Source organism: Typopeltis vanoorti, chromosome 21 (assembly GCF_054136105.1).
Source record: "Typopeltis vanoorti isolate ZY-2024b chromosome 21, IOZ_Tvanoo_1.0, whole genome shotgun sequence".
NCBI lineage: Eukaryota > Metazoa > Arthropoda > Arachnida > Uropygi > Thelyphonidae > Typopeltis > Typopeltis vanoorti.
The window spans coordinates 8,360,085-8,381,616 of NC_143569.1; the positions used below are offsets into that span (position 1 = coordinate 8,360,085).

Consider the following 21,532-nt stretch of genomic DNA (forward strand, 5'->3'; position numbering starts at 1 on the left):
TTTCATTAAAAAAAATCTTCAAAGATGGTGCACTTCATACTTTCTTAGTTAGATTTTCTGTTCGAAGATTGAAATAATGAGTATACGAAGAAACTTTTAATGATTTTTTCTAGTTTAAATATTTATGATTTATTTTCATCACACAAACATAAATATTTAAAACTAAAACTCATTCAGCCAAGTGCGTGTGTTCCTGCAGAAGCAACGTATTAGCCGCATTTCATTTTAATCTATTCATGAAACACCCCGCTGTTTCTCCATAGTGGCAGATCTTATTAATCTTAGCGTCGAAAAATTCGGATATTGCGCCGAGGAATGAGGGCAGAAACGTCTGTCACTAAAGTTGAACCCGCGTGACAAAATACCCAACAAGGGTCGACCTATACTACGGCAAATTGGTTCGCTAGTATTCGGATGCGAGCGGATTTCGCCACCGTCATTCACTAATTTTCACACCTTTTGTAAGTCATCTTTCTGCATTTCTAAGGTAATTACTTCAGTCACGGTTGATTAGAGGAGCACACTGCAGCCTAGCAACGCTGACAGCTAACTGAACAGAAGATTTCATCCGGAAGTAATGAGAACAACCAATTCCTCTTATCGCGCGAACACTTCGTACCGTATCTTTTACATCAGAATGTGCAGCACGTTACCCTCGAGTAACGCCAAGACAGTTATTGTGAAATGTATTTGAATGATAAATGTGGCAATTACCTGTGTTCATCGCTGCCCCAAAATGACAATGAGGCAGCAACAGTTGCTAGGGCATTGTCGTGGCAAAGAAACGTCACACCACTCTTTATTTTTGCATCTACGCAATAACTGGCTCTCTTGGAGACAAGAACATACAGTCTTAGAAGTACTTAAGATGATTGCTGTATGTGTGCGTTAAATGTTTTTCATTTTAATGGCAGACATGAGAGCACTTATCTTAATTGTACCAATTTAGTCATATCTAAAAAAAATTAATTGGACCCTTACTGCGCCATCTATCGGAGTAAAGCAATTCAATGCATAGTTTTTCCGACTGTCGCTCATACGCTTGTTTGAAAACGAAAACATCTTGTGCAACTTTTAAAACGGTATAAATTATTCATCTTACAACTGATAACGTAACTTACATGATACTTTTATTCTATAATTAATGGTTCAAAATGTTTCTAGAATTATTAAAATACGGTATGTCATATTGCTTTAAACGAATCGTTGGATTACAGCAATTTAAATATGATCAAGATCTTCTTGATCATATTTGATCGTACTTTGATGTACTTCTGGAAACAGTCAAGTATTGCTTTCTGTGCATTACGAAGAGTAGTTATAAAGGGATCAGTTACTTCACTAAATTTCTGGACCTCATTTAAATATCGATGTCGTATTTTATTTAGAGGAAATTTATTTATTCAGAGAAAATATATTACATAATGTGGGCGAAATACAGCTAAAGTGATTCGTTCCTCTAAGCACAGTGCGTATGGTCTTCTTTTGGTGTCTTGAATTTCTCTAATCAGAATTTTCTCTTGAGGCATTCTTCTTAACTGCGAAAAGCAACGAATTCATTTTCTCTACGATAAAATCATCCAGATGCATCGCTTTTGTTCGCGAGGTTACTGATGCGTTCACTTATAAAAATAAGCACATTGCTTCCACTCACTTAGCACTCTCTTTAAGATCATGAAAATTTAATTGCATAAGAGGGGAAGGAACAATCATAACCAAATTGCAGAAACAGAGTGTAGCAGGAAAGCTTCTGCTTTCGAGTATCTGAAAGCTTTTACTTTGTTACTCACGCAAAATTCAATTAGGCCTCTCTATTTGCATACTTTTAGCAGCGGATGGCGTACAAATATTTAAGGTGTTCTCACTTCTTGCAGGACACTTTTCGATGGTAATGTTGTATCAAATCTGTGGCATTAGTGATCTCTGTTTTGTAACCTTATTCCAGAAGGATAAAAATAAAACTGAGAAATGGCGGGTTATTTTGTAGGCACGTGTATATCCGAAATAGTTTACGATCTGTTTGTATTTCTTCAAGTAAATCTCGAATAAATTTCATTGATTCCCGAGTTATGAAATCGGGCATCAATTGCTGGTTGTTGATGGCCTAGAACTTATCTGATTAGGGTTGTTATTGTAGAAATATAATTTAGAGAAAAATAGCTTTATTTCTGTTAGTTAGAGGGCATTTTAGCAAATTAAATATACTCTTATTTGAGTATACCTTGGTTAATGTAGTACAATGGTTTTGTTCCATTAACATCATAATGATATGATCAAATAGTAAGTATATCCAAGGCCTCCGTCCATCCGACTGGTATAATCGTCTGTCGCTAAATTCGGTCGTCGGTTTGAAAAATGTATGCCCAAAGGTAATGGCCATTCGACTGAATGAATTTAGTGATGTTCTCATTTAATTTTCGTTAAGGCGATTTAATTATTTTTAATTCATTTGGCTATCACTGCAATTGAGCTACCTTTTGTAGCATTAAAATCGTGTTTACTATAATCTACTACTGCTCAGTTCCTGTCTTATTGGTTCTAGATAACTAACAGATAATATGTACTCAATGTACTCTTATCTTTTAGTACTGCTGATTGGTAAGATTTCTCCAAAGCAACTAACTACGTCTCTTGATTATCAATAACCATCTCGCTTCTTTACTAAACCAACCCAAAAGTGAACAAATGGCTCCACTTCCGCAGGAGAACTAAATTAAAGCTTGCACAATATTTCTTCATTAAGAGATGCACGTGCACCACCGATAGTAGTGACATTAGCTGCAGTGGCGTGCAAAGGCACTGCAGTACCCCCAATTTTTCTCGCAATTTAAATATATCTATTTATTAATTTATATTTGCTTGTAATATTTAATTTGATCATGAACAATCCTATACAATTCTCTTATTTTGTATAAAAAAATAATAAAAATTCATCTTGTAGCACTTAGGAGGGCGAAGGACGCTAACAGCACTGTGTTAACCACAGTGTCAAATTGCTACGCGCGTAAGCATATGCACGTTAGTGAGATGCTAGCTATTAGCGTAATGCGGCACTGTCCGTCGCGCAGTTCCACTGTTTATATGCAGTTTGCGCCAGTAGTAGAGTGTTCGTAGTGCTTATCGTGTTTACTCCGTCTGTTTAAATATTTGGATCATTACAGTTAAAGACATAACATTTGTCATAGTAATTTTTAAGTAATTTTGAATTATACCAAACTAATGTTATCGATAATAAACAATATTTTTCATGTTTAATTTTTTACCATAATTTTGATATTTTATCCAAACACGTATACACTGTATTACAGTGTGTATGTATACTTCGAGGGTTGCAGCACCCCCACGATTTCAAGCCACGAGCCGTCACTGATTAGCTGCAATAAAATATATATATAAAAAAAAGACTGTCCCGTTTTTGAAGGGAAATGCGAATAAAACCAAACGCGACACTATTAACTCGGTGCTCTGTATATAAAAAGAAAAATAAAGGATAAGCCGTAATAGTGACAATGACACAGTGTAATTTAAACTGATCTACGCAACACGCAATTCTCTTTCGCATTTTTCATTTGCGTTAAAGTTTTTTTTAATGTAAACAAAACAATAGTAACATTTCCAACGGTATTAACCACGTATTAATCATATAACTAATATACTTATAAAACACTTAATTGTATCACATTTTATTAAAATCGGCCACCTGAAAGTCCTAATGGCCTCTGCCAAAAAAAGTAAATCAGTATGATTAAACCAGCAAATGTCCTGCTAGTACTTAATCTTGTCCTGTTAGCCATTCCTAAATAATAGTTGTATTATTATTCTCTGGTAACCTTATTTGCTGTAAGCATATATTGGTAACAGTTCTCGTCTGTCATATTAATGCGTAACAATTCGTTCAACTCTCCATACAATGCCATTATATTCTCTCGCACATGTTCTTCCGACACTCATCCATTGAATTTCCTCGTGAGACTTATCACTTCACTCAAACAGAAAACCGCGTTCTGCAACCATTCAGTTCGTTCGAATGGAAAAAGAACGAAGAGGCTGAAGTGATTTCCTGTCACTGCGATAACATTATTCAAGCTACTTGGAATCTTAGTTTCACACTTGACTGCTCAATGTTGCGATGCGAGCCTTTCCCAGAATAAATGCACTTTTAGTTATAAAACATAATGTTATGTAAGCCAGCAGATTTACTATTCTAAGCGACTAATTGAGAGATAAACTGTCCCGCTTGATGTATTATGACAGTCTTCGTTACAAACCCGAAAGAGATTACAAATACAGAAGGAAGCTCTTGAGTTTCATAAGTAAAAAAAATAATAATAATAATAATAAACGTTTCTTAATTGTTTTGTATTCTTCAGAAATTGGCGTTACTTTTACATAAGCAATTTTATAATCCTTTTATATTTAAAACTTGACATGTTTAATTATTTTAAGTTCTAATGAACATTTTGCAATTATAAGTGAAAATTAAATGTAAATATGTCCAGTTAATATTAATTTCAAGAACCCATACTAAATTAATTCATTTTTATATTTTCAGCATAATTATGTCACTTATGTATTAGCCGATTTCGGCTGAAAGTTCTCTAAATGTAAGAGAAGTTATTATGCAAATTATAATTCTCTAATTATTTCCAAATGAAATAAGGCCAAGAAAAGGCAAAAATCGAAAAAATTATTTTCAAAACTTTTTCCTAAGAATTGTCATTTTGTTTTCTTCTTTCCATTCAAAATTCAATTATGATTCAGGCATTTTTAATTTTTTTTTTTTTTTTCATGACAAAATTTCTTGGAAGATAATGACACTTATTTCTTTCTATTTTTATTTATTTATTTTGTTTTATATGCTTCTTTGTTACTAAAGGTTGTGCAACTAAATCTACCTGATTTGTCTCAATCGTTTAATAAGTAGCTGTATCAGCTTTATCCGAAGCCATTGTTTACGATCCCTCTCCCCTAACGATTTTAATCTGATCCTTGAGAAAGTATGGAATAATTGATTTTAAAACAATGAGCTTCCGACTTCCACCTCTTGGAAGTTTAGCGCCAGTTCAAGTTTCTCTGGCTCTAAACCCCGTTGAACTGTTTCTTTGACTCATAACGAGAGTCTTTAGCAACACGGCTGTCCCATTTACATAAAAAGCCAGCACTTCGTAGTGTTTTTTTATATACACTACCACATAGCTGTATGTCCACTAAACGTGTCATCATTCTGTGGTCACCGCAACGAAGCACGGTCATATTCTCATGGGGCTACTTTATATGGACAGGGTATGCTCATAGAATAGACCAGTGGTCTCCAAACTTTTCGCCGTGAGGGCCACAGTGGGTACTTCAGCACTGTTCAGCGGGCCGTAGTAAAAAAAAAAAACTCTAGAACTAAATATATGAATTTTATTGTAAGCAGATAAAAACTGATTACAGAGTATGTGAGATTAAATTATTGTATATTAATGACAACGAACACCATCAGCAAATTCTCATATTTTTATCACAAATTATAATAAACCATTAATGTGAATGATGTAACTGTGTTTGTGTTTTCAAAATCTTATTAAACTCAGGTTCAAATTTTGAAGTGCTAATTACAAGTAGCGATTTCAAATGTTCATCAGATAAATTTGCCCTGTATTTTGACTTGATATATTTCATTCGGGAAAAAGTTTGTTCACAAAGATACATTGTCCCAAAAATAGAAATAAATTTACAAGCAAATTTCTTCAAATTTGCTTGTAAAATTCAAATTTTTTTTCTTCGTTAGTCCATTTTAACCGACCTTTTACAGTAAGAAAAAACTGTAACTTGGATTACGGTTACTTTTTGCTATTCGGGAATATATTTTGAACACAATCTTAATTAATGCATTTGAAATCTATCAACACCCCGTGTTTTTTTTTTTTCTTTTTTTTTTTTCGGATTCTTATTGAAAAATTAGTCCAATTGGCGGGACGGATAACATCATATCGCGGCCCGCGATATCACCCCTGGAATAGACAATGTTTGTTTCGAGTGGGCAGAGTGTGTATAGAAGTGTAGCTTTTAAACTAAGCTTGGATGCGGCTATGAACATCGAGATCATGTTTTCTCACGGGATTTCTATCGATCCGTTTTAAAAGCATGACAAAAAAGTTTAATTCATAAAAACAATACATTTTTAAACGTGATGACGCTCTTTTAGACGAGGTTCTAACTTAATTGTCTTGACATTATATTAATCTTACATTTTGATAAGATTCAGATCTCTCAAGAGGAATTCTTCTTTGCTTACAATATTACATGTGATGTCGCATAACCAGAGGTTAAAACCAGGATACAGTATGCCGCGGGTGGTTTTGGAACCGTCGTCTACCATCATGAACCTACTGGTTTCATGTCTGATGGAAAATGTAGAGACTTTGTAGAAACACTGCTTGGTAAACAGAAGTAGCAGCGGTTTCTAGATACCTATTATACAACCGGATTAGCGAATGCTATTGACGAAAGCGGATCCTATAAATATATCCTTAAACACAGTGCGATAATATAAATAAATAGAACAAAAATATTCTTAATCCACCCACAGTAGTAAAGTATTATAGGTTTCAATTTTCCGTCGGTGGAACGGAAATTTGAAATTGTTCGTATTTCTACGAAATGCTAAACTATTGCGTTTAGCACTTCCACTACTACGAAGGGGAAACTTCTATCGTCTATCTAATAAAAAAAAATATTTTCTTAAGCAAAAGGTGGATGATGGATGGATTAAAATTACCTTTAAAATACCTCAGTTGTTTTTTTATTGGGATTGTAAAGGTTTTCCGTATAGAGATATTGAATACAAAATAACGTTAGTAATAATCACTACTAATAACCACGTACCAGTTTATATTTTGCGACAAATAAAAGTGAAACAAAGAAAAAGACATTGAAGGAATGGGTAAATGGCACCTACTTATCTTAAAAGAATTAAGTAGGTGTCTGCATCAAAAACTGAGCCTGATATAAGAAGAAAAGGGAAGTTAATATTTGAAACACACTCCACAGAAAGAATCATACAGAAAAGTATATAAAAAGAAAAGCACATATTAAAGCATGAATCAACAGCAAATTCAAAAATAAATGGAAATCTTACCTTAGCCAATTAAGAATCTACAGAACTTTATGTACATGGGTAGTTTGCATATATTCTTTTTGATATCTCACTCATTTTATGATAACATCTCATTGGTTACACCTCAGATCTTGGAAAAGCTAACGAAGATTGTCGGTTACAGTTGAAGAGATAAATTTGTGCTGGATAAGCGCTTAGTTGTTCAAGCATCCAGTGTAGCGCGATCACTAGCAACCGTAACGTTTTTACAAAACAGCTAAAAATTAATATTCAAAATGTTTTTTTTAAAAAAACTGTAATTAAAATAAACCAAAATCGATACTTTTTTTTTTCATTGGCTTCACAGGAGAACAGTAATGATATCTTTTGAAATTCTTGCTGAAACATTCTTCAGTAAAGTCCCGGAAACATGCCGACTACAATACAAAACTTGACCGAAATCGAGCCATTTTAAATAGCTATTTATCGAATATTAATCTAGCCTAGTCATTTACCGAATATCGAAATATGATATATACAGTATTTTACTTACGTGAATGTAATTTTCTTCTACTCATGACATTTTTAACAGTGATTCTCCAATTCGCAACAGCCATCCATACTCGAAGTTGAAGAACAAGGAGGTAAACGAATAAAACTGGTAATAAACAGACACGGATGCAATATTTTGCTGTTGCTGTTAAAAATCACATGTTAGCTATGGGATGTTTGGAGTCGCATATTTGCAAGACTTCTTTAAAATTGGTTACGATACGTCAGTTCGGCATAATTAGATCGCTCAAATCAAAGTGTATCGTAAATATTCCACGAGAGAGAACAGGTATATTTATTAATTTATTGTGCACATCTGTACATATTTATTAGATGCTTAAAGTTTAAATTTAAATAATATTTAAAAGAGTAATAGCACGTAAAAAACCTTTGTGTCTCACTTTACTTGCATACCTCTTCTGGAACATCTTGAAAACTATCTTGGAAAGACTTAAATTTATCATTTAGTATAAATTTCCCTTACATACGAAAAATGGTCCAGAAATCTTAATCTATAAATGACATTTCCTTTGACTTCAAGTTATAGATGAGTTTTCTGTTGTCGATTGAATTAATCCAGTTGATACTTTTTTGCCTGGATTGCAAACGTCAGTCGTTAAATAAAAGTAAAATGTCGAAACAAAGTTATATTTAAATTAACAACTCCATGATGTCGAACACAATTATGGAAGAGTAACACTGTTTTTGCAAAATAGCAATAATAATAATAAAAAAAAGTCTTTTGTGTGGGGAGACACACATAAGCACACGCGTTCGCTGTTATAACCGCAACACACAAATAAGAAAAATTGACTAATAATTCACCGTTACAGAAGCAGCACTGACCGATTGGATTCCTTTCAAAGCCGAGCATCAATTTATTGCAGCCAAGCGTCTCAAATTAGTTTTCTCGGAGGCATTTATTATTCAAATCAGTTCGCATCGATCGTGTAATAAATAATTTGGCACACAAAGTGAAGATTGATGAGTCCCATAATGCCTCTAATCAAAGTGTCTTTAATCTTCAAGGGCGCACTTTCTGGAGATGATACTGATAAATGAAACTTATATTTTTCAGGAGTATAGTTGAAAGATTAAAACAGAATGATTAGAGAGTGCTTTTTTCTACGTCCTCTGAAAGGGGTTTGGAGTTTTTGCACAAAACGACTCGCATTAAGTGCACACAAAAATTAATAACCATGAAGTTCTTTTTTGTTTGGTGTTTGTAATTAGATACTGCAAACAAATGATCGATATTAACGAAATCTATTGAGCGGTGTAATTTTTTTGCTTCTTGACTTTTTGAAAAATTGCATTCCATTCAAAAAAAAAAAAAAAAACTTTTTTTTTTCTCCTGACCGTGTAACCAGCGCTCGCGGTTGAATAGTTCCTCGGTGGAATTAATTGGCTAATTTCAGGGCAAAAAAGAACGCTATCCGCCTTCTTTTGTTGTCTTGATAGCGCATTCTCTTCCAAAAAATGTCCTATAAATTATTGTAGAAATAATGTGTGCAGTAGAAAATACGGTAATGTCGTTTTTATATACAGTATCGAAATATACTTTAAAATGATTCGTTTGTGTCTAATAATGATAAACACAGCACCAAGAATCTGTTTTGAGTTGAAATAATTTATTAACAATAGTTGGATAACAATGAGTTTAATGTATCCAATTCACGAGACTGCTCATGGGATTTATTTACAAAATATTTACCTCAAGTGAAATTATTGAAATAACATATTAAGAATGATAGAGGCTACACGTGGCTAACACAAGATGGAAATTGCGAAATGAGTGAAAATATTTTAAGTTAATCCCAAATTTAAATTTATGTAGCGAGCTGGAGTTCAATTCTTATGTGATATGTGTTACTTTAAGAATTGACAGGTATATCACACTTTAAAATATAACCAGTTTGTAATCATAAGTATTTTTAAATGCAAATTAGTTTGTTCTTATAGGAAGACCTTTACCTCCCAGAAAAAGAAAACCGGCGTAATATTAAAGTCAACTGGTGTTGAACCCCCTTGAGATTCTGAAAGGAAATGAAAAATATTTTGAGGCCTGTTAGTAGCGAACATTCCTTTAAGAACATACCACCAGCGCATTAAATTCTGAATGTTTATAGTCTACAAGAAAGATCACTTCGCTATCAGAGAGATTAAGAGTGGATATCGCAGTGAACCGCAACGATCTGTTGTTTCTATAGCCGTCACTTTCCAAATGAAGCACAAAGTTATAGGATACGGCAAACATCCATCTTATTACATAACGTGCAAATACTGTGGTTTATTTTAAACGAACATCTGCATTTCTTATGACCACGTGTGATTTATCTGTTTTTTTGCGTTAGTTTTTTCTTCATCCTACGAAACAAACCTGCATGAGAACAAAAACTCGTATGAAAAGCCCTGATGAATGTTCCTCACGTAGTGGACGGATTGAAACTCCGATCCTTCCGACCAAAGAATTCTGTTCTTCCTAAACTGGCAAGTCGTGAAAAGGTTGGGGGCCCATATGCGAGACGAGCCTTTAACTCCCGTTATATTTTGCAAAAACTGACAGTATTAAACTGAAACAGCTGATAAACTGAGATGTATTAGTGGAGGTGCAGCTTACCGACCTCAATATATCCATACTGTACTTTAAGGCATTTATTTCGACGGAACAAAAGCACTCTAAGACCTTTCTACTGCATCAGCGATAACATATCATCACTGCAGGTCACGCGACGGAGGTCAACGTGATTGCGCTTAGTCGTCCACTGGCTAACGATTTCATTTTTTTTTTTTTTTTTTTTTTCAAAATCCTCTGAGGTTTGTGCCGCCGCACGAGTAAAATATCCTCGGGGATATACTTAACTGCCATGTCAGTTCCAATCTTCTTGCGTCAAATAACCCAATCACTCATCGACTGCCCTTTTGCAGATAAAAAGTCCGTCGCGAAAGTCGATATATCTTTAAACTTCGTAAGGGTTTTTTAACTCTCAGTGAGATAACAGATATTAGGTTTTTCTGCACTTCAGCTTCTCCTTCCGGTGTTACATAACTGATAAAAATCTTCTTATCAAATTACAGACATCCTCAGTGGTCACTGCTCAAGTAGTGAGTAATAAGGGGAAAAAATGACATGCGACTTAAAATTATATTTTTAAGGTTAAAAGTTTTTTTTTTTTTTCTAAGTTAGCGCCTTTGATTTCAAACATCAGTTTTTATATAATGTGACAGATAATCATTGACTGCCAAAATTTCTAACTGAGAAGTTAGAAATTTTGGTTATTCTTAAATCCCGATTTTCTTTTATATTTATATATTATGTTATAAATAGTTTATATTCTTAGCTTGCAGAGTTATGAGTTATACAACTTGGCAGCAATAACATTTAGATAACTTAAACAAAAAAATAAAAATAACTAGGAATGGGATATTGCTGCCAAGTAGTATTAAGTAAAAAAATTCATCAGTGTGCAGATTTTAAAGTATTAAAGTTTTTTTATTTTTAATTTTTATTTATTTTATTTTTTATCGGTTAAAACGTTAAGTTTTCGTTAATCACATCTCAGTTCGAATGCCTTATATAATTTAGTCTGGATCGTGGCTTGTCGTACGGTATTGAGGTAAAAGAAAATCATTGCTGTCACGTGGATCAACAACTTGAACGGTTTTGTTTTCTTAAAAGACACGTCAACAGAAGATTCTTGTTTCAACGAACTGGACTGTTAGACGGGATCGGTTGCGATTTTTAGAATTTAAACACCAGAGCTTCTACGAAATGTCCTGTTTTCAATTTATTTAAAGTAAATAGTTGTACCACAGATATTCCACGAATGCTTAAAAATAGGCACGTGGTTGTCTCAACGTGTAAATAACTTCGCTTAACGCATTTCTAATCCGTTGTCTTTTTTCACTGATCGTGTGCATTAATTTTGGAGTTGGTTTTAAGCATGCGCTATCTGTGTGCAATGCAACCTCATATTCTCGCGACACGTTGACTATTGCGTGTTAGTTTTTATTCCACATTCCACTATGGATTTAGTTCAGCTTGAAAAGAATGAAGCATGGTAAGTTAGATGACTAATTTTGGATATCAAACTTTTTAACTTGTAAATAGTTATTAAATGTGTGAAGGTTTTTTTTTTTTTTTTTTTTTACTTTACTGTAAGACATTCTAATCCCATATATGCATAAATTCATTGACTAGAAATGCGCACTTTTGGAAGGGTTGGAAAAAACAATGAAAAAGTCTTTAACTATAACTGAATTAGGAGAAGGCAGATAACACTTTTAAAGCTATCAGCTTCTTAAAGCATTTTCCAAAATCGACATTATTACGTTAGTTCTCTTATTAACCATGTCAAATTTAAAATTAGTCTGTTACTGCTTCAAATACTAAGAATCTGAATAGGGACTCCATGGATACTTTTTAAGAATTAAAAGAAACACTCCTTTCTATTAAAGACAGCTTGACATTCCACTGTGTTCTTGATTTCAAACAAATAAAAAAAAGTAAGTACAACGTAACATTGCAGGCACGTTTCTACATGGAACTATGTAACTTAATAAACAAAAACAAAAGAAGACGATAAATGAAAAGTAAGTTACTCGCGAAGCGATTATATTCTCTTTAAGTTATCTTAAATTATCTTTAAGTTAAAGCGTCAAATTTCTTACTGTCAAAATTCGATGAAAGCAGTCGAGCATTTTTTTGTATGCCTTAGTTTCTTTCTTTCTTTTTTTTTTTTTTCGAAAATTGATTCTTGCAAATGAATTGACGAACAGACATAACGAAGCTAATTTTTATGATTAAAATCTTCACACCAGCCGGCCCCGTGAATACATATATCTACAGACATCAAATACCCCCCCTCCCCAACGCCAGGCCGGTTGGGTTGCTTAAAGTCGCAGTATGTAATAGAGGACCCTGCACCTGCAGGATAAAAGCACTAAAATGAAGAGAATTTAAAAAATGCGAATGTATGCACAAAAATGTATACCTAATTTGAATTCCAAAATAGGAAGCCGCTCAGTTCTGTCTTCCCTTTAATGCAGTTCAAATTTCCGTTCGTACTCCATTTCAAAGTATCTAGTGATTTCTGGAAGCATTTAACATGTTGGTCAATTCAACCTTAAGAATGGTAACTGTATAAAAGTTCGCCTCACTCTGAATCTAAGCTGCAAGTGAATCTAAAAAGTACTTTAAGTACCCTCTCATTTCTTTATTAGCACAAGTATGAGAAAAATTCATCTTGCTTACCTCTCTGAGTGGATCTTAATATTGCTGCTTAAGTTTAACATGCCTGATTTTTTTTATCTGAATACCTTTAAGATAGTTAAATGTTTGCTGACTAACTATTTGGGATTTTTTTTTTCTTCCAACATTTCATATACCAATTGCAGTGACTACTCATTACTCTGCTGGGTAATTCATATCACCTTCGGTAGACTGTGTGGCTTTCTAGGTTAACAGGCTGTGGGTTCGAATCTTACTGTAGCGTGGATAGAATGATTTTAGGAGGAAAGCTATTTTCATCGCCTGGTGTGGATCACCCAACCTCCTTCTTGGAACCGGTAAGGACGTGATATTTGCAACCGCCATAATGGATGTGGTCAAGTGCTGAACCATGCATCAGCCTCTCGTTCGCAAAGAGAGTGGGGCATTTCCCTTCTCGATGCTATTGCGCGAAATCAGAACCTACTTAACAGTAAGCTCGATGGGTTGAATGCATTTTCGCCTCGCGCCATAGCACATGACCTATTATATAGTTCCTGCATAAAATAAGCTGGTGACCAGAGTGACATGTTTTCAGACGTAATGCACGTTAATGACATCAAACTGAAACTAGCAAAGCAGTTTTATGCATATCTAACAAAAGACTTTCACAATCTCAAAATTCCACTGTCTTTAATTTAGATCTCTTTGACGGTCTGCCATGTAATCGGGTCAGTCCTTCCGATCAGGAAAGTGGGTACCCTAAAAGATCTTTCCAAAGTGTAGCGGCTCACTGTTCTGTTGTGAAATGAACTTGTCGAGTCAGCTAATGGTGGAAACTCAAAGTTTAACGTATTCGAATAAGCGGTGCTAGTGAGAAAAACGAGATGATCATATTTAGATAGGATTACTCACTACATCTTTACCTTAAATTTCATCTCTGTAATGTAGACTATCGCCCGAATGTTTTCTTGTGACTTTTCCCTCCCTACAATTCTGTAATTGCATGTTTTTGTTTTTTTTTTCACTTGTTTGAAAATAATTTTGAAGACGCGTCCATACCAATGTGTTCTGACACATTTCTCCCATTGAGTCCGAATGTTAGTCTATCATTCAAAACTTCATAAACTTGGAAGGACGCATAATACAGAAGATGGCTAATCCATTCAGAAGATGAGTTAGTCGGTTTCGTGTAGAGGTGAAAAAGCTTTTATAAACTAATTAATAGGCCTACTCGACAGAGAGCAAACACAGCCCTAAAACGCTGCTCTCGTGATCTTAGTTGCTTCGCGGGAATTTAACGAATATGTTCGGCAGTTGTTGTCTCATATGTAACTTTCTTTGATGCGCTGAAATATTGACTAATGCAGCATCAGTCTCATCTTGAGTAGTAGGTGTTTTCGTTAATATCACGGTTTCAAAAAAAACTCTGAATATTCTTAGAAGTTGGCGCTTTTCTTTCCATTGCCCGAAATCTTTTCACTTTTATTTTTTGTATGTAATCCCGTTATTCATTTTAGTTATAGGGTTATGATGTAATATTTCTTCCATTAATGAACTTCTAATTATGTCGGTTATATTGTTTTCTATATTTAAAATTGTATCACTATTCTTTCCATCTTCTAGCAATCTTATCCCCTCAGGCGCAAACCATTTTTATCTCTCATAGCATTTATTTGCTTCTCTTCTTCAGAGCATGTTTTCTTTCTTCAGAGCATGATTTATCCTAATGTTACAGCCTTTTGTGCTTCTTCAGAAACCGTGTATTTCCTTTTATTTTATTTCTTTAGCTCTCTGAGATTTGGCATTTTCAAACATTTTAACTTACGCGTTTTTTCCACGAGTTTCCAGGTCTTCTCTGATACCTAATCTTTGCTCTTTTCTCCTTCTTAGTACCCAAACAGTTTCTTGCAACCTCATTATATACCATTTAATTTTTTTCACATTGCTTTTCAATCATGTCTTCTAGGCTTTCTGCTTTCTCATATTCTAGTTTCTTCTTATCTGCAAATTATGAAATCGATTTTTTTTCCTAATTTCGTTCATTTTTAATTTAAGTTATCCTTTTTTGATTCCTTATTTTTTTAATCTTCATTACTGTATGAAACCAGCTACCTCTCACCTTCAATCGAAAAGCACCTATGAACATTTCTTAGCCGAGATTCCAACTCTCGTATTTCCAACCAAAGAGGGTGATTTCACACCAGCATCTGAAAAAAAAAAAAAACTCCTTCGAAATGTCTGAAATTTTTACCTGGCACTTTACATTAAAATGAACGTTTTATCAAGGCTGCCATCATCCAGGTATATATCCTCGAGAGGTTTATAAGTTACTATGATAGTTCTACATGAAAAGGATTACATCATTACTAACTTCCTATCGACAATTTTCTTTCAAATTAATCTGTTATCTATCAGAAATGAAATATTATCATCTCATATTTAGGTCTTCTAAGGCTTCTGTTACCGTTATATGAACATAAAATAAACTTGATTTCTTAGTCGGTTTTAACTTGAGCAGTTCAGTCACGGATGTGTTTCTGATGTTGGCTTTCTGAATCGGACAGCGAATCGCACAAACATTTCAAAGCATTTTGTAAATGTTCACCCTTTAGTGACTCAAACGTACAGCATCATATTTGATACTAATTTAGTTCAATTGTATTTACTATAAAAAACAAAAATTAAAAAAAAATGCATAGTAAATTATCGGAAGAAGTGCGTTTGACCCCCCTTTCTTACTGTAATTCTACCATAATGATTTTTAACCAAAATAATTTTTCCTTAAATATATTAAGGGAAAAAAAGCAAAATATTTCATCATGAATTTTTATATTGTTCCGATTTAAGAAAACTTCATTCAAATATCCAATACTTTCCTTTCAACCTACCATCGAAAATCGCAAAAAAAAATATCGATTTGACTCTTCGATAAAAAGGACAGAAAAGTAAATTGAAGTAACTGGTAAAGAAGTTTTTTTGCTTGTGTTTAATTATTCAAGAGAACAAAAAAAGACCATCAACCGTCCAATTCGCACTAAGTGTGGCTTATTTAACTCCGAACATCGCCCTTCCAGTATGTATTTACATTTCTTTTACTTCTGATTTGAAAGACTTTTCTTAGCCTTACACGAAACTTTAGTTTAGGAATGAAAATTGACTTAACTCCTCTACTGCGTCATCCTTAAGTAACTTTTTTTTTATAAGGGCATGACACTTTTAAAAGACTCTGTTATTTCCCAAAGAACATACCACTAGTTTTCACTAATTCAATCCCTCTCACTCTTTTCCTGTCTTTTACTCTGACCAACTGCAGTTAATTTACTGGCATTTTTTTTTTTCAAAGGAAAGAAGTTCCATTCGCATCGCCAGAGCTGCGTGTCAAATCAGAAGGCATTCTGCATTTAAATGAAGACTTCGTCAAGAAAGTCTCCACCCAGTCTCACTTTGCGAATCGTTCGTAAGCACGTGAGTGAAAGAAAGAAAGGGAGAGAGAGATGGGATTAGGACGTAGAGGAGGAGAAAGAGAACGGCAAACCGTAACACCATTTTCTCGTAGCAATCACGTCTGCACGTGACACATGCAGGGTCCCCCCCACGCTGACAACAATGTTACGGGCGACAAGAAATTCTCAAGATTACTCACCACAAATGCCAATAAAACATACAGCTCTCCAGCGTCGTCTTCTCGGTAACCAAGAAAATGAGGCTGTCATTCGCCAAGACGAATTGAACTCAAACTTAGAATTACGCCACTTTTAGGGGACACCTGGAAACGCCTCACTACACGCGATACTTCTATTAGCCATGGAAATGGCTGATGGTGGTTTCTTTTTCATTCTGTCTTATTTGAATGAAAAAAAAAAGTTTCCTGTCGTGTATTGCTAATAGGAGTTATACATCTGTTTAAGCAGACCAGTTATATAGTCTGCATCATTACACCGTTTGGCTTAATTAGCAGATTTATGCTTCTTTTTCAAAGATCAGCGCCAGGTAATTGTTAATTTACATTCCACTAGCGAACACAGCTTTTATAACTAGGATCAGAATAAGTGCAGTCTATGAAATTAGGAATTTTAGCATAGATTTAATTTTTTTTCCCTTCAGATCACTAATATTATTTTTTTTCACAAGAATTCCAAAACAAAAGCTTCGCTTCATAATACGCGCCAAGTTTTATAATTTCTCGTTGATTAAATTTGTCAATCAGAAAAAATATCTTTTGTGAAACGAATATAAACAGCCAAAATTTAATGATTTGCATCTTTTACCATATTTATAATGAATAAAAAAATATTCAAAATACACTTATTTAAAATGTCCTCAAATTCGATTTTTTGGAGTCGCAGTTAGACACAAAGCGCTTGTTTCATTTTCTCTTTCTGATATAATTTTGTTTCTGAGACCACGTTTTCTTCAAATAATGTTCCGTCGTTACTAGCGCTTACTTTTCCTGTGTCTGTTTGTGTTCACACAAACTGTCTAAAAGTTTGCGTGAACTTTTAGACTGGGGGAAGGGTCCTCCTCTTTACACCCAAAGCAATAAAAAGGATGCATTCCTAAACGTGCGAGAGATGTCGCTGATTAAAATCTGTGAACGAATCACACACACATTGCAAAAGCTGACCTTACTCGTTTTACAACTCTTGCTTTCGGGATATTTGAGCGAGATAACTCCTAAACTGAGTTGTGCAGTATCGTGGTGTAAGTCAAGATATGTTCAGTCAATTCCTACGTTCATTTTTAATAATCACTGCATACCTTGAGAGTGACAACCCAGAGATAAGTAAAAATATTTTATTGTATTATTAATATTGACTAATAACAAAATCCTCTAATTCGAATTCCTTCTCGTCCTCAAATTAGAACTTGTCTGTAACAAAATAATTCTTAGGTTATAGATTTTTTTTCCCGATTGCTTATTTAGATTAAGCAATGCGAAATAGATCCGAATCGTCCAAACTGATTTTCTTGACAAAAAAAAAAGAAGAAGAAGAATTGGAAACTAAGTTTTTTTTTACTTTAATAATCGTAATAACAATTCGCGGTACTTAGGCCCGTAATAGATTTTACACCACAATTTTTATGTGACGGTGGTCATGCTTGACGCTTAATTATATATTTTTGTGGATCAATGACGTGGGATCTCCTGGCCGGTTTTCTTAGTTGAGGAATGAAAAACTTTCACCTCCGTATGAAACCGGCTACGTCAAAGCCTCGATGAAGGTTCTTCATGTGGTAGAGGTTTCTGGAACGTAGGTCTTTCCGACCAAAGGGCTTTGTTGAAACTGACTGACATACGGAGGCTCTGGGTTTTGATAAAAATGTATAATAATAATAGATAAGCTTAGTGAAAACGAGGAAACTACCAGTGTAATCAACTTGCAACATAGTATTGGGGAACAAACCACTGATTGAATTGTATTTAGGAAATAATACTGACATAATAAATGCATATGATAAACACAAAGCAAACCAATAAATCAGTGATAGGCAGGATAAAGGCAGATTGCTCTCTCGAAGCTATGATCATCGAGCAAAAATTGTCATTCTTCGGACATATTATGCGAGCAAATGACAGTCTAGAGAAGATGATGATGCTTGCTAAAGTTGATGGAAGCAGGAGAAGAGGAAGACCAAGAATTAGATGGATGGATGGATGGAGTTAAAGGAGCAACTGGAGTGCGCTTGGAGATTCTGAAAGACAAGGTCAGGGACAGATCTGAATGGAGAACGTATGTTCATGGGATCGCAAGGAATTGAAAACGACTCTATGGAACATAATAACTGATAAACATACCTAAATATGCTTCCAAGGAAGCAATTTCTTACCAGTTGGTGCTGAGAGATTATTATTATATATATAATCATCCTCACTTTTCTCCAGGTGAGCTCTGAGAACAGATAATCGTACCTATTTTTGTATTTTTCAAATATGCTGACATTTGAAGTAATGCTTGAAAACGTGACTTTTCACCCGAACATTTTCCATATCTATAAATTTTCTTCTTTGCAGAATGAAGCAGACTTCGCATCAAACAGAACCGTGAGATATCTTCCAGAATGTTAAACCCAATAGAGTATCCAAGTACCAATCTAACTTTGTGCTTACTAACGCGATATCCATTAGGCTTAATTCAATCCCACAGAAACATGCATATCGTGTGTTGTCGAAACCCGCATCCTTCTTAAGCAAGCATTCGTCTTTATGTAACGTATCTCTGATTTCTGGTCACTAACTACTTTAATAAAGTGGCATGTTTATATTTACAAAAGCGCGCGTTGGCAACCGCGGGTGGCCTAACTCTTAAATGAGTCTCTTATAGTGGATGTGGGTGCACGTGTAAACACAAGTGCCAACATTATCACGCAGCAAATTGAGCGTTTAAATGATCGTCTTTACGCACCATTAACTTCTTGAGCAATTTAGTGAAGGCATTCCTAAGGCCCGTGAAGCTTTCACATAACAACGAAGACATTTAAAGGTTTATATACCGCATGTTTCGTGAAACTACATCGGAAATATGTTTTCTATTCTAATGGGAGTTGGGTAAGATTAAATAGGGCTTTCGCTTCAACCAACGATATAAATTAGTTCAGTAACTGCCTTCACGCATTCCCTTAAAGCAACTTTCGAATTATGTGCTTTCTGTATTCTTGCTTCCGCCAGCCAATTCGGACCCCCCCCCCCCCCTTTCCCGAAAATGAACGTAAGTTCCTCAGTTATGATTGTACTTTGCGGTAACGGTTACATATTCGCTCCTAAGCATTCTGTATGGATGGAATTAGGTCTTGGAGTTTTTAGGAAAGTCTAGCAACATATCACGTTTCGTAAATTCAAGGAAGTTCTTCAAAATCGAAATAGGGGAGAGAAGTTTTACTTTAAGTTGGTAAATTGAAAACTATTCGTTCCAAATACAAAATCTAGTAATGGCATGTAATGTCTTTGAAATATAATAAATTGTTAAATCGCATCATTAATAAAATTTAGGTTTTAACTAAAACATTAATATTTCACATAAAGACAATTTTATTGAGAAGCAAGACACAGAAATCACCTCGTATCAACGGAAAGCATTTTAACAGTGATTCATTTAGGGTTCATGTTTTCTCTTGTTCAAGCTTAGCAGTATTATAAAATAAATTACGTTTTAGCAGTAAGTGTTGAGGCTGTTCTGAAAGGTTTTTTGTGGCTGTTAATGTAATATTATGATAAGGAATGTTAAAAGACATGCCATGTTTTTCGAAATTCCAAACCAGTTGAATTATAGTTCATATGATATATATATATATATTATTCCTGAGAGATAAATTATATTTACTAAGAAGTGTACAATTAATGCATGAAATCACAATAGACTAAGAACTGATTTTTTTTTTTTGTCTGGAAACACTTAAGTTCCTATTCAGACAAAAGTTTCAGTCTGACACTTTACGATATCCAAATAGTGTGAGTACTATAAATGTTTTATACCTTGTGCACGTTATGGATAAGATCTATTGTTTCATTAGGATTAATTTCATCAAATAGCAAAATATCGACATTTGTGAGACACTTTCATATCCCGTAATGGCTTTTCTTACCTGCTCTGACATGAACTTCTCGGCTTCCTATAGTGCCCACAATGTTTGTCGCTATACACTTATACACAGCATCGTGAACGTCTTGCCGGAAATCTTCTGCTTGAAAAGGAGGGAACACCAATGAGCCATCTGGCCGAACGTGACGAAGGCCTGCTATATCTCTAAGTGAAGAACCATCATGATGAGACCACGTGATGAGGGGACTGGGCGTGCCCTGAGATGAGCAAGGAATGATTACCCCCGTATTATTGTGAAAATGAACCTGACTAGGAGGCTCGTGGAGAAATGTTGGTCCCTGCGTGTCTTCGCTTCCCATGGAAAAGGCTGAAAAATACAAAAATAAATACAAATAATTCTCAATAAATTGAGTATTATGCATTTTCTACAATAATTTAGTTAATATTGACAATTGACATTAATGTCTTTAGTGGTGAAGCAAGTAACTGATAGCGGGGAATATGCTTTTCATATTCCCCGCGATCTGTTACGGCTACAGTGAGGGTAAAATTTTTTGAGCTGTTTGCTCGCCCTGAATGGGCATGGGGATTATGCATCGCTACAGGAAGTTAAAATGGCTTTTGCTCTTTTATATTTGAATATATCTGTTGCCTCATAAGGTACAGCTTGCTGAACTAGATCATTGGGGTGTATGGACGTCTTTAGGAAGAACTTTGTTGCTAAAGATTGTAGGAAAGAGAAGATATAAGGAATATTTTTATCTCGATGAAGTTGATTGTTTCTGACGAACAATGGCGTGTTCAGAATCATTTGTTTTAGTTAATATTAGACTTGGGGTTTGTTCTTAATGTACAGTGGGATCTCACTAATCCGAACTAATAAAAATCCGATTAACGAATTTTCCCCCAAGAGACCACAGTAACCAGCGTTTAAGACAACAATAATCAGATTCTAATGGTGCATCAATTTAATTCTGTAAATAAATTAGCTGATAGAAAAATGCTACTGTACTGTAATGTAAAACAAAAAATAATACAGCACATACAATTTAATTATTTTAGTAAAAAAATTAAATTGTATGTACCTGTATTGTTGAGGATTCCGATTTAATAAAATTACATCGTTCAGTACGTAACTTAATTTACGTA

At 34.5% G+C, this 21,532-nt stretch overlaps 1 protein-coding gene and 1 long non-coding RNA gene across 10 annotated transcripts in view; one reads left to right on the top strand and one right to left on the bottom strand.

Annotated features, from left to right (window-relative positions):
* The window catches only part of LOC150094609 (uncharacterized), a 944,400-nt gene that overhangs the window by 413,890 nt on the left and 508,978 nt on the right, over window positions 1-21,532 (top strand). Inside the window, exon 1 of one of the 7 annotated variants that reach the window (XR_016550181.1) lies at window positions 11,560-11,694. The exons of the other annotated variants lie outside the window; for them this stretch is intronic. This is a non-coding gene — a long non-coding RNA (uncharacterized LOC150094609). Of the gene's footprint in view, window positions 1-11,559; window positions 11,695-21,532 lie in introns of those variants that run through there. 7 annotated transcript variants of the gene reach the window in all.
* The window catches only part of LOC150094610 (cell adhesion molecule Dscam1-like), a 223,380-nt gene that overhangs the window by 137,817 nt on the left and 64,031 nt on the right, over window positions 1-21,532 (bottom strand). For all 3 annotated transcript variants that reach the window (XR_016550175.1, XR_016550176.1, XM_090411561.1), the window contains exon 2: window positions 20,427-20,750. Coding sequence is in view for 1 of the 3 variants with exons in the window: in XM_090411561.1 (XP_090267687.1) it covers window positions 20,427-20,750 (324 nt within the window). In the remaining 2 variants the exon portion in view is untranslated. The remainder of the gene's footprint in view (window positions 1-20,426; window positions 20,751-21,532) is intronic.